The 14,497-nt window shown below is 41.0% G+C and overlaps 1 protein-coding gene and 2 gene segments (V, D, J or C); all 3 read left to right on the top strand.

Annotated features, from left to right (window-relative positions):
• The first annotated feature begins 4,952 nt into the window (after positions 1–4,952).
• Positions 4,953–5,401, top strand: LOC115048047 (immunoglobulin heavy variable 3-7-like). The segment is given in 2 exon segments: positions 4,953–5,024; positions 5,109–5,401. Coding segments are annotated over 2 exon segments (336 nt in total).
• A 988-nt stretch (positions 5,402–6,389) lies between these two features.
• Positions 6,390–6,834, top strand: LOC115048012 (Ig heavy chain V region 6.96-like). The segment is given in 2 exon segments: positions 6,390–6,441; positions 6,521–6,834. Coding segments are annotated over 2 exon segments (363 nt in total).
• A 2,330-nt stretch (positions 6,835–9,164) lies between these two features.
• The window catches only part of LOC115047998 (uncharacterized), a 65,712-nt gene continuing 60,379 nt past the window's right edge, over positions 9,165–14,497 (top strand). The window contains 3 exon segments of the mRNA XM_029509286.1: positions 9,165–9,207; positions 11,001–11,302; positions 12,613–12,621. Coding sequence (XP_029365146.1) covers positions 9,165–9,207; positions 11,001–11,302; positions 12,613–12,621 — 354 coding nt within the window.

Below are 14,497 nucleotides of genomic sequence, written 5' to 3'. Positions count from 1 at the left end.
TTGAAGAACTAAAAAGGCAGAAGAAAATATCTGCTAGATCATTTATGGAAAACAAGTCAGAAAACATCATAAATATGAATTATTAATCAACCTTTTTTTCAAGTTCTTACTGTGTTGGACCTTGATGTGTTGTTAAAGCCACCTGTTACAACCCGGCTCTCAGGGGAGAGGCAAGTAACACAAAGAACCCAGGTGTTTGTGGGTATGATGTTGTTTCTTGTAACTCAAATTGGAAACTATTTAACAGGCAAACAAAAGATAAACCAAGGAACAGGTTGGTGGGTGCTGCTTTAAATCAAATCAGAATATAGCCAAAAGAGGACTCTCCAGGAGCCAAACAGTACCATTAGGACTAGTTTCAAAGTAAAAGGAAAACAAAGACTGGCTACAGCTAGCTAAAAACCAAACTACACAGAAACAGCACCCCTGAACCTAAAGTACAGAATAAGCCCAACGATCAACAACGGTCAACAAAACAGACAGTCAATAACTAAAACTAAATCTGGCCTCTACGTCCGAGGTTTTACCAAATATATAAAGTTTTCACCATCCAACACACACAAGCTATAAAGAGGTCTGCTTTGTTAGCCTTTAGAAACCACAAAGGCCACAACCAAAGGGGCGAGCTGTCACACAGTCAAGTGAGCAGAGCGGTGGCCGTAACACCACCAGAGAGAAATAATCCTGAGCTGGATCTAACTCTATCAAAAATAAACAGGGTAAAAGCCCAAACTGGAACAAATGGAAACTCTGTCTGTGAGATTTTAATGTCTGTTACTCATAGTTTTTATGCCTTTTTATGGCTTTTTCTTGTTGAACCTGCTCTTCATCACTCTCGTTGCTTTACTGGCTGGATTAACTTCAGAAATTTGCATGGATCATCACACTGGTCTGCTTTGATTGTCCTGCTGGCGTCTCCACCTGCTCCTCCCTGCCTGCCTGCCTGTCACTCCCGGTCAGGTACCTCTCTCCCCCGCTCTGCCCCCCATCCACATACACCACGCTACACACTAAACAGCGGTGACTTTGAGCGCACAGATCCCCCTCGTATACGTTTTATTATCGGATCCGATCACGGACTGCAAGATCTGGTTTGGGTATTATTCATTTAAATGCCCGAAGTCTTCTACCTAAAATAGACTTTGTTAGAGTGTGGGCGCACACAACCAATGCTGATATCATTGTCATTTCTGAGAGTGGGTTAAACAAATCTATAAACCATAATGCCGTTTCTATTGGTGGTTACAATATAAATCGTGCTGATCGTTTTGAACGTGGTGGAGGTGTAGTTGTGTATTCTAAATGTAAATTCCACACTAAAGTATTGGTAAAGAAGTCCATACCTAATCAGCCTTGCAGACTGAGTTGTCCAAGGGTTGTTATGTTACTGTTGTTGGTTGCTACAGACCCCCTTCTGCAGCCAAGGAAACCCTGTCCTCCTTATCTAATATTCTTTCTCAACTATCTGACAGCCAGATAGCCCTTTGTGGTGATCTGTACTGGGACTGGCAGTCACCAGCCTCTGATGGATTTTAAACCTACTGGAATTCAATGAATTTGACACAGTTAATTGATTCTCTCACTCGTCCAAATCTAAAATGTCCAGAAAAATCTACTTGAATTGATTTGCTCATGACTAATAATCCTCATAAGTATACCTCTGTAAGTGTATTTCCATACGATGTGAGTGATCACTGTGTTATTGCAGGTGTCAGGGATACTACAATTCCAAAGGTTAAGCCTCGTTCCAGCACAAAACGTGACACAAAACACTTCAGTGAACAGGCCTACAGGCACGACCTGAATTTCACTGATTGGAGCAGGGTCTCCATAATACTTCACGTTGAACTAGCCTGGCCTTATTTTGCTGACTTGCTTAGGTCAATCATTGATAAACATGCCCCCTACAAAAGGTATAGAGAAAGGAGTGGGGAAAAAACTGGGTCTCTGAAGAATTTACTAATTTAATTCGCAAAAGAAATTATCATGGGGCGAAAGCAAGAAAGTCAAATAGCGATGCTCTCTGGACGACTTTGGGATGCTTAAGGAATAAATGTACTGCCTTATTTAAGAAGGCTAAATCCAGCTATTATCTGGCCCGTTACAGCAGAAAGTTTAAATAACCTTTGGAAATTCTGGCAGACAATTAAATCATTATCATATTATTAATGATAATATATCTTGTTATCAATCTGGTTTTCCAAAATCGCACAGCACAGTCACTGCAACTTCCAAAGTATTAAATGATATTGTTATGGCCCTGGATAGAAAATAACACTGTGCTTCTCTTTTTAGAGATTTTTCCAAGGCATTTAATACGGTGGACCATGACGTATTAATGCACGGACTGGCTAATATAGGACTGTCTAATTCTGCTATTGGTTGTTGATGGTTGCTCCTCTGATGCCTTGGATGTCCATAAGGGGCTGCCACAAGGCTCTATATTAGGTCCTTTGTTGTTTACTATTTATTTGGGAAAAAATGTTCAAGATGCAAATGTCCATTTTTACGCAGACGATACTGTCATATGTTGCTTTGGAAACACGGTGCTGACTGCCGTTAATCACTTACAAGCTGCTTTTAAAGAAATTGAAGGCCAACTTCTGCTTTTGAGACTGGTGCTTCATGCAGATAAAACCAATACAATGACATTTACCAAACCCAGAGACAAAGCTAACTTTTCCTGCTGTATATACATCTCAAAGTACTGTTATCAAGAATGTTTCCACTTTTAAATACTTAGGCATCATGCTTGATGACAAATTGTCTTTTAAACCACATATTGAGAACTTGGCAAAGAAGCTAAGGGTGAGATTGGGCTTCTATTTCAGAAATAAATCCTGTTTCTCATTCGTGTCTAAAAAGAGGCTTGTTGCTGCTACTTTTATACGTTATTAGATTATGGTGATGTACTGTACATGAATGCCTGTTTTACCTCATTCCATATGCTGGATGCCACTAATCACAGTGTCTTAAGATTCATCACTGGTTGTAAATCATTCAACCATCATTGTACACTGTACCCTAAAGTAGGCTGGCTGTCCTTGTCTGCACGTAGACTTCTCCACTGGTACACCTTCAGCTATCCAGCAATGACTGGACTACTTCCCTCATACCTCTGCACCGACCTCACTTTCACATCAAATCCGTCATACAGATTGCGCTCGCTGGCCTTTTGAACTGCCTCTGTCCCCAGAATGACTGAGTTTGGGAAGAGGGCTTTCATGTTCTCTGTTCCCGCAGCTGGGAACAATCTGCAACAATCACTGAAACTCCAGCAACGCATCACCATCACTGATTTTAAAACACAACTCACAGGCCAGGTTTTAATGTATAATATTTTATCATCAGGACATTAGTGTTTTTGAGCGTGTATTGTGGTGCACTGTTTCTGTTTTTGATTTAATATGATTTTTCCCTCCTGTGGATGGATCCCCACTTACCACCGTCACTGCCCCCTTCCAGCCCTCTTCTCATAGGACTTTGAGCCTTTTCACTCTTCTGTGTTATGTTCTGCTCTGTGTTTGTAAAAAAGAAAAAAGAAAAAGAAAAACAACCCTGAACTTAATCAGTTAATGACCTGGATAGAAGCGTTTCAGGTATGAGGGACAGTAGTGGAAGTCACATGAGGCCAAGTGTGGATGGATGAGAGGACAGCACTGTGGGGGGGTAGATGGTGTCTGAGGCCTCCTCCTCTGTGGAGGGATGCTTCCTCTACTGTGACAGAGATCTTCTTCTTCACTCTTTATAACCACATAATACAAACACTGTTGTGACTCAAAGAGTGGACTGTTTCTTTTGGTGGAAGGAAACTGCTGAGTCTAGTCCTGATGAGTTGGTCCTCCTGTGTGAAGCTTCTTGGATGAGATAAAACATCTTCAAGAAACTCCAACCAAGTCCATTTGTCCTAACCAGCAGCTAAAAGACCTGGAGAATCCCTCAGCCTGCCGTCTACAGCCTCTGGGTTTAACTTTGGTGGCTCTGACATGGTCTGCGTCTGCGGACTGGGTTGGATTACATATATTAGCAGCCACAGCAGCAGGAGCAAACCTACTCTGAGGCAATCCAAGGCTGGTTCACCGTCTGCAGAGACAACAGTACAGAGCTGCTGCATCTGGAGATGAGCAGTCTGAAAACTATTTCTTATTGTGTTTGGGAGCCACGCTGACTGGAGCCAATCACAGCTGGCAACTCAGAGTAAAATTAAGATAAAAATGTGTTTAATTTACATATGCAAATTAAATTATAAAAAAAAAGGAAAAAACCTATGACACTTTTATAAGAATGAAAAGAAAAAAACGGTGATGATTTAAATAGCGTCAATATTTTGATTATGTGGAAATATAAGGTTATGCCTGGAAATGATGTCACATTAAAAGTTATTCATGGCTCAGTTCATAATGATGTTGGAGTTTGTGTTTTCAAACCACTAGAGGTCAGGCAGTGACAATTTTCTGTGTCTTTTGGACCTAAAAGGAAACACTGATATCTGCTGTTGTTATTGATCCCAGCTGACTGACACTTCAGCCCTGGACTGAAAAACACATCACATTTGTTCCTTTTGTTTCCATGAGTGCACATCATCACCATTAAATCATCATTTACATTCAAGTGTTTGGAAATTAATTGACTTACAAGTTTTCCAACTTACACGAGCTCATCATTGATTTATTCTTCAGTCAGATGACAAAGCTTGTGATACAGAATGATTTATGTCATATTTACAGATGGAAAAGTTAACGTGGACAATTTGAAAATGTTACAATTAATTCTGAAACAAAATCACCTCATTCACTGGAAATATTTTTATTCTGCACATAAAATAGTTTTATTTGTGGAAGCTTCTTTCATGATATCATCCTCCTACTTCCAGATATGTTTGGTTCTATGCAAACTCAGGGACCTTCCTTGTTCCTCAGCTATAAAAACTTCCCATCAGACTGTCAGTGGAGTTCACAGCTCATCACTTTCACCATAAACCATGTTTTCTGTAGCTCTGCTGCTGCTGTTGGCAGCTGGATCCTGTGAGTCTCTCTGGATTTGTCTCACTCAACATTTCTGTGTTTGGAATTGATGAAAAACAAAATGATTTTCTTCCTCTTTAACAGGTGTGAAGTGTGAACAGTTGACACAGCCAGACTCTGAGACTGTTCAGCCAGGTCAACGTCTGACCATCACCTGTCAGGTCTCTTATTCTCTCAGCAGCTACTGGACAGCTTGGATCAGACAACCTGCAGGGAAAGAACTGGAGTGGATGAGTAGTGATGAAGATGTCAAAGATTCACTGAAGAACAAGTTCAGCATCGACTTAGACTCTTCCAACAACAGAGTGACTCTAAATGGACAGAATCTGCAGCCTGAAGACTCTGCTGTGTATTACTGTGCCAGAGACTCACAATAACACAAAGCATCAGTAGACCTGAACAAAAAGCCCTCAGTGCCTGAACACTTGATACATGAAGCCACCAGAGGAGGAGCCCTCAGACCACTGATGGTTTCACACCAGCTCACTGAGAAGAGCTGACTGAGTAGAAAGTCATTTATACAGAATATGAGCTGATCATCTCAATTCTGTTATTAATTATAATATTATGCCATAGAAGAATTAAAATTTTTTATTTTATTTTTATTTAACACAAAAATAATACGTTTTTCAGGGTGTTTGTGTATAAACACTTTTTCTTTATTAAATCAATTTCAGATGAAATCTCAAAGTTATTATGAATCACAAAGTCTTTAATAGAATAAACTTACAATCAGAAGTTACAAGGATTTAATTTTTACTGTAATGATGTTGGAAAATGGAAATATCAATTGTAATAATTATCTAATAAGAACAATGACAATGTATTTCATTTACCAAAAGATCTATTTCATTATCGATTTGACTGAGTTGTTGGATGTAAGTTCAGTTTCTCTTTGATCAATCTACAGATTCATCATTCATGACAGTATCAACAGCTTTAGTTCTTTCTGGTCGTCCTCAAAGGATTTTAATAACTCCAAATTAAAGTTTCTTCTTCATGAAAAACAATCAATCAATAAACTGCTAAAGTTTCTAATATCATCAATCAAGTGACTTGACTTGTATTAATTATAAACAAAATATCATTTTACAATGTAACCAGAAGCTGCTGAGGAGAAAACACTGTGACTGATATTTTCATGGACAAGATTCAAACACATTGTTTGCGAAACCGTCAAATGAATGACTTCAAAGTTGTCATCATCAAATTCTCCTCAATGATTTAACAAAACACAAAGTGGAGTCACAGTCCAGACCACCTCTCTGCTCCCTGTGAGGAGGAGTCCATGCAAAACTCAGATGTCTTCCACCTCTACTTATCTGACTGCAGAGAGGAAGACAGAGGACAGTGGACACACAGTTTAACATGATGGACTACAGGACAGGACTGCTGCTGTTAACTCTCTGCTGGGCAGGTCAAGAGTTTCTCTGATTCTTAGTTTGAAATGGTAGCAGCTTCAAACAGCTGACTCTATGATCTTTTTCTTTCTACAGGTGTTGATGGTCAGACTCTGACAGAATCTGAACCAGCAGTTAAAAGACCTGGAGAATCCCACAGACTGACCTGTTCAGCCTCTGGATTCACATTCAGTGACTACGGGATGGGCTGGGTCAGACAGGCTCCTGGAAAAGGACTGGAGTGGATTGCATATATTAGCAGTGGTGGCAGCAGCAAATTCTACTCTCAGTCAGTCCAGGGCCGGTTCACCATCTCCAGAGACAACAGCAAACAGCAGCTGTATCTGCAGATGGACCGTCTGAAGACTGAAGACTCTGCTGTTTATTATTGTGCCAGAGACTCACAGTGACTGGAGCTGGTTGATCAGCTGTACAAAAACCTTCAGTCCTGATCTCATGAAATGTTTTATCAGTAACTCACATGATTTCTATATTTTCTTGTATACATTAAGATAAGAATATAGAAATCTTCATCATGTATTTTTACACACAACAGGTCTGTCAATGTTGACTTACTTTCGTTCTTCTTTCTTATAAAATCTGCATGATTTCAGATTTTTGATGCTTTTGTCCAGATCACACTCATCTTTCAACTATCCCGTTTTGATTTCAACTCAACCCTTCAAGTGTTTTAATATGTGTCATCTCTTGGAGTAGTGACGCTGTCTGGCTGACACTGACAGACATTTCAAAATCTGCCAAATGGACCAAAAAATCTCTTCCTGAGTTCAACATACACACAGATCTACAAGGTGAAAGGTTAAAATGGGATAAAGAAAGAATAATATTTGTTATTGCTGTGAAGTCAAAAGTTAATCAAATCTTGAGAGTGGAAGATAAAGTTTCCTTGTGAACTTTGTCTCCCATTTGAACACTGAACTGAACAGAACTGACAATCCTTCTTAGATAAGACAATTATCCATTTCTGCAGCTGTTTCTTTTTGGAGGAAAATGTTTTGCAGACAATGAAACCATATTTTCATCTAAACATACAACCCACCTGCTGCAAATTAGCCTTTTTACAGAAGTGACAGTGCTGTAGGTATGCCTGTTTGAATCAAATATGTTAGCAAGGAGATGAAAAAATAGACTTATTTTCTATTTAATTTGGATTATCTTTCTTGTTTTGTTTTCGTAAATGTCTTCAATTACATAAAGGTGGTTATTAAATCATACCATAAGAATGATTGTCTAAAGAGGATTTCACTCTGTCTTCTCATGCATTGTTACTGTTTTAGGAGCATCTCTGACTCTATCAGCACAGACTGTTGCCAAGACTTATGTGGATGCTGACTGTGTATGAGGTCCCAATGACTTGCACGGAAGGAGTGGAGAGGAAGATCGTTGAGGAATATAACGTGGCAAAGTGCAGAGTCATAATAACCTACAGAGACTCCAGGATGAAAGAGTCAGGCATGCAGGTGTCACTACAAGATCAGGACGCAAGTGGGCAGCTGACTCAGCTGTTGCACAAGCTGAGAGCATACTGAAGCTTGGTGACATCATGGGGGCACCATGGCACACATCCTGTCCGGGTGTAAAACATCGCTCAACCAAGGAAGGTACAGGTGGCACCACGACAAGGTGCTCATGACACTGGCTAACACCAGGAGAGGAAAGGAGAGCAGGAGAGGAAAAAGAAAGGCCAACCACTTTAGGAAACAACATCGATCCAGTTTGTCAGGGAGGGGATAAAGCCACCAACCACAGAAACAACAAGATCCAGTTTGCTACAAGAGGCCCAATCATGGGAAAGGAAGGTCGACCTGGGAGGAAGGCTGAAGTTCCCGCCGGTTGTTCAGACAACCCTGAGGCCAGATGTGGTACTGTGGTCGGAAGACACAAAGAAGATCATCCTCATTGAACTTACAGTCTCATGGGAAGAGGGGTGTGAACTGGCCTTTGAAAGAAAGAGCGCCAAGTACCAAGACCTTCTTCATGACTGCAAGGAGAAGGGATGGAAGGCATGGCTGTTCCCAGTGGAGGTCGGCTGTAGAGGATTCCCTGCACAGTCAGCGTGGAGAATGCTGACAGCCATTGGAATGACAGGGAAAGACAGAAAGACAGCAGCTCCCAGGATGGGGGAGGCAGCAGAAAGGGCCTTTTGCTGGTTATGGAGCGGGAGAGAAGAGTTGAGCTGAAGCCAGGAGGAGGAGATGGGCAGTGACTTGGCCATCACTGCCGACCCACCATCGGGAGGGTGTTGTGGATAAGTGTCGAAACACCCACTGAACGATGGGAACCACCTGATGACATCAAATGCTCCTGGCCAAGGCTACATTCACTTGAAGTGAATGAAGGCGAAGCACCGTAGGATGTATTTGTAACGTTAGGAGTTTCAAAGTGACCCAGCAGATGGTGTGATTCAGCTGCACATCTGCCAGGTTCACTACGTCTGTCGCACTAATTCACACAGTCAAAGAAACTCTGTAACAAAGAAAATTGATGAACATGTTTGCTTTTGGTGTGAATCTGTTTTTAGCTCTCTCTCCATCAGAGTTTAGCACTGTTCGTCTCCTCACTAGTCTTTATCTCTCTTTACCAGCTCACCATCTAGCTCCATAATCGCAGACTATAAATGCAAATTGACGCTTTGATAATTGACCCCTCCCATTCCACTTGCTCATTATATCTCCTTCATGTCAGCCTCTGTAGCTGCAGACTCAGTCCAGCTCTCACCATGACAGTAATCCCAAGTGTCTTCCTCTTGGCTCTCATTTCAGGTGAGTGAAGTCTGAGTCCAGAGGAGAAGAAAAGAAGCTTTGGGTTGCTTTCTTCCTGCTGTCTAATGTCAGTGTCTCTTTCAGCTGCTCGGGGCCAGTCCCTCACCTCCTCACAGCCAGTGGTCAGCCGACCAGGAGAATCAGTCACTCTGAACTGTAAGGTGGAAGGACTTCCTCTGGCTTGGCTGCACTGGATCCGTGAGAGATCAGGAGAAGGACTGGAATGGATCGGACGCATCGATAGTGGAACTGGAACGATATTTGCCCAGAGCCTGCAGGGCCAGTTTATCATCACCAAAGACACTTCCAACAATGCTGTGTATTTACAGGTGAAGAGTCTGAAACAAGAAGACTCTGCAGTTTATTATTGTGCTCGAGAGACACAGTGACACCAGAGACTAGATAGCTGTACAATAACTGATCAACACAAATGTCTGGATGAGGAGCACTGACGCATGTCAAGCTCTGAAAATACATCTCCCACTGAAGGAAGTTCTGCTGAACCACGAAACACATGATCAGTCAAAATGAGTTAGTCTGTGTTTTGACATTTTATTAGTGATGAGCAGCAAATCTGTGAATGTCTTTAGATGCCACTTGATACGAAAATACATATCAATCGTTCTCTGCACTTACTGAACAATGTTAAAAATAATATATTAGGTCATACTCACATATTGAGCACACACACACTGGAAAAACTATTTCTAAATATATGTAAATATATGTGTATAAAATGTGTATTTGTATTTTTCAGACTTTGCTTGGGCAGAGTTTTTATTTTTGCATTTAATAAACAACTACAGACCTCATACAAAAGAGAGGGAGCAAAAAGTTCATGTTTCTGTTTTTGTTTTTGTTTGTTTGTTTGTCTTCTTGACAGAAGAGGAGACATGACACAGTTTAGATCAGAGGCACCAGAGATTCACTTGAGTACAAATTAAGTTGTGACTGGGACTCTTCCTGCAGCACGAGGACAGACCATCAGTAATAATATTAGACCATAGAGGAATCATTATTTGGTATATTTAGCACCAGATATCACACACGTGTGTGTCTGTGTGTGTGTGTAAACAATTTTTCTTTATTAAATCCATTTCAGATGAAATCTCAAAGTTGATATGAATCGCAGAGTCTTTGACAGAATAAAGTTACAATCTGAAGTTACAAGAATTTACTTTGTCCTGGAATGATGTTGGAAAAAGATTTTCAGGAATTAAAAAAATGCTAATATAAATTGTCATAATTATCTCATAACAATAATGACAATGTATTGATTTTTTCTTCTTAGTTAAAATGTCAGAATAATCAATTAACATGTAGAGTTTTTAATGATTTAATGATTAAAATGACTTGATTTGTATTAATTACAAACAAAATATCATTTTACAATGTAACCAGAAGGTGCTGAGGAGAAAACACTGTGACTGATATTTTCATGGAAAAGATTCAAACACATTGTTTGTAAAACCATCAAATGAATGACTTCAAAGTTGTCATCACCAAATTCTCCTCAATGATTTAACAAAACACAAAGTGGAGTCACAGTCCAGTCCACCTCTCTGCTCCCTGTGAGGAGGAGTCCATGCAAAACTCAGATGTCTTCCACCTCTACTTATCTGACTGCAGAGAGGAAGACAGAGGACAGTGGACACACAGTTTAACATGATGGACTACAGGACAGGACTGCTGCTGTTAACTCTCTGCTGGGCAGGTCAAGAGTTTCTCTGATTCTTAGTTTGAAATGGTAGCAGCTTCAAACAGCTGACTCTATGATCTTTTTCTTTCTACAGGTGTTGATGGTCAGACTCTGACAGAATCTGAACCAGCAGTTAAAAGACCTGGAGAATCCCACAGACTGACCTGTTCAGCCTCTGGATTCTCATTCAGCAGCTACTACATGGGCTGGATCAGACAGGCTCCTGGAAAAGGACTGGAGTGGGTTGCCAGAATTGATACTGGTGGCAGCACCAAATATTACTCTCAGTCAGTCCATGGCCGGTTCACCATCTCTAGAGACAACAGCAAACAGCAGCTGTATCTGCAGATGGACCGTCTGAAGACTGAAGACTCTGCTGTTTATTATTGTGCCAGAGACTCACAGTGACTGGAGCTGGTTGATCAGCTGTACAAAAACCTTCAGTCCTCATACGACAACCTCACTGTAAATAGTTCAACTATGATTTGGGAATCAGTGATATTTTAATCATTTTTTCCAGCCTCAGATTTTTTTTTTGAGTCATTGAACTTCACCAACCTTTTGAATTTACCTCAAAATAATTGTCCTCAAGCACAATCACTAGACTACAAAGAACAACTGCACTTTAAAATGGTGAGTTCACAGATGACGAATCTCTTAAGAAGACTAAATTGAAACCTTTGGAAATGATTTCTGTGCATTGATGAATATAAAAACCATCTTTCTGAACAGACACATTTTTCTACAACTTTTCACTATTAGATAAAAAAATACACATTTTTTGATCAAGAATTTTTTTCCTGTTGAACTCAGTGGTTCATCTTTTGCATATCCTCGTACAGGTTTCATTTCCTAAGTAGCTCATTTCTTGTCAAAGCTCCAGGTGTCTCTTTGGCTTCAAAAAACATCATTTGCATTTTGAAAAATGTAAAAATGCAGACTGTCAACCAGCTGCAAAGTCAAATTGTCAATAAGATGATGGTGTTTTCATTAACTAAATGAGATGAGTAAATAAAGATGTCTGAGGCCTCCTCCTCTGTGGAGGGATGCTTCCTCTACTGCGGGGTGCCCAACCTTTTTTGGCCCAAGATCAACTTTTCAAGTAGCCAGCCTCCAGAGATCTACCAGTCCAGTTTCAACATGACAAACCCCCACACATCGTTTCCAGCCTGCAGTAACTAACCTCACAACACTGTCCCATAACCATTTGACATCATCACATCACAAACCCTCCCTCCTCTCTCAAACAAACACACACAAACCAGTCTGCATAGGCCGCTGTAACACAAACCCACTTTCTCTGCTTCTCTCTCTGTCACACACACACACACACATACAGTTGGCAGTCTGCATTGGGAGCCATAACTGTAACTGACCTTAATATGAACCAAACAGAAAAATAAACCAGATACCAAACAACACATGCAACATGATGACTTTAACAACATGTGTAACATTCCTGCTGCTCTCAGCCGTTCTTGGTGAAGTTCCCTCCTCTATAGTATATTTTTTCTATTATCTAGGTTTGTGTTTGTCTGTTCTAATCAAACAGTTTTTCTCTTCAGGTGTCTGGAGTCAGACTCTGACTGAGTCCCCATCAGTGGTAAAGCTGCCTGGAGAATCCCACAAACTCACCTGTACATATGCAGGAATATCAGATGGCGATGCTGCTATCAGCTGGATCAGACAGGCTGAAGGAAAAGGACTGGAGTGGGTGGCATCTATTTCTGCTCCAAGTGGCAAAAACAAATATTATTCCACATCTGTCAGGGACCGCTTCACCATTTCCAGAGACAACAGCATGGACCAGGTGTATCTGCAGATGAGCAGCCTGAAGACAGAAGATTCTGCTTTGTATTATTGTGCCCGAAAGCCACACTGACACAGCAAGCCACAGAGCTGTACACAAACCTGCAGATGTCACGGTGGCTTAAAAAAGTTTTCCTAATGCACATTTCAGCTTCAAAATAAATTCAGTTTTAATTATAGTCCATTATACAACAATAATAATAATAATAATAATAATAATAACAATAATACATTATCCTTCATGAATGGTTTTATTTCAATATGCCTTGATTTGGTCAGTTTAGAGTAAACAAGAAATTTGTGCGACAAAACAAAACAAAACCAAAAAAAAAAAAAAGGCACAGACTCAGTGACTAACTCCCTAACAACAAACTTTCACCCTGCCCTATGTGCCGTAAAGATCATACCTAACTTGGCCAGTGGGCAGTGATAGCTAACAATATCTTCGGGGTCATCTGGTGGGAACCTCCTTTCAGCGGTGTTTCGTTAATTTAGGCCCACGACACCTCCAGGAGGCTAAACAGTGATCACTGGCGTCCCAGAGTCACCCCCTAATGCCAGACATCACCGCTCCTCACACAAAGACAACTATCTCAAAAAGCATGACTGTCAACTACTCTGACCTCTCACCAACTGCACCAGTAAGAGCGGGGTGGGGATACAGACCCTGGTTCAGGTAGGGGTAATGAAATTATAGGTGCTGCAGGAGGTGGAGGACAAGCTACACTAGCAGATTCAGCAAACAAACTCACCTGATCAGTCCTACAATCAAACCAAATCAAACCAATACAGGCCAACTCACCTGGACTAACTGCATGGTCTCAATAAAGGCTCAAAGAGGCCACACTTTCTCTTCCTGGATTTCTTCCTTCTGCTTCTCCCTACAGTCTGTCTATCTTCAGGGCTCCTCCTGCTGGGCTCTCAGCTACTATAACTTCTTCTAATCCAAACCCACTGACTGGATCTTACTGCCTCATCTGACATTTCCTTCATTGTTTTCCTCACCCTCTGTCCCCTTCCTCCTACCTCCCTCCTTCCTCCCTCAACAGATTTTGCTACAAACCCTCTACAACCTACTTCCACTGGACAAATCCTCACCTTCCACCTTCCTTGACCTAAAATTTATATCAGGCCTTAGCTTCATACAGGCTATTTCCTGGGGAATAACAAGCTTTCCTCCTAAAACCAGCTGCATCTCCCAGTCACCAGTATCCTCTAAGTTGCCTTGCCTCCTTGTTATCCTATTAACTTTCCCTCCTTCTTGAACAAATTGAACTGCAGCTCTCTCTGTCTTAGACCCTCCTAACATTGCTTGCCTCCGTATATCTTCAATGCCTGCAGCTAAGCTTTTTAAAACCTGGTTATGACGTCATGTTTACCATCCTTGTGACAGACTAACCTTACAACATGACACAATGTGCTTTAGATGTGCAGTACCTGAACACAACGAACATAGCAGGTCTCCATTTACCCTCTGGGAGCCAATGAAGTGATTTTAGGATCGGTGTAAGATGAGCCCTTCTCTTAGTGCGAGTCAGCAGCCTTGCTGCAGATGAGACTGTTCCTTTTTCTTTAGACAACAAAATAAACTGTTACAGCAGTCTAAACGAGAGGACACAAATGCTTGGATGATCACCTCAAGATCATCTTTAGAAACAACCGGTAGAAACAGTTCCTCTTCTGCAGCTTGTGGTGTTCTAATGACATTTCTTTGTCAAAGAAAATGTCAAGATTTGTGAGGCTTGATTTAGATGAAATGCTCAGATCACCTAAATACTGGTT

Source organism: Echeneis naucrates, chromosome 8 (assembly GCF_900963305.1).
Source record: "Echeneis naucrates chromosome 8, fEcheNa1.1, whole genome shotgun sequence".
In the NCBI taxonomy this organism is placed as follows: domain Eukaryota; kingdom Metazoa; phylum Chordata; class Actinopteri; order Carangiformes; family Echeneidae; genus Echeneis; species Echeneis naucrates.
The sequence above is the reverse complement of the archived record's forward strand: the minus strand, read 5'-3'. Positions and strand labels throughout refer to the sequence as shown.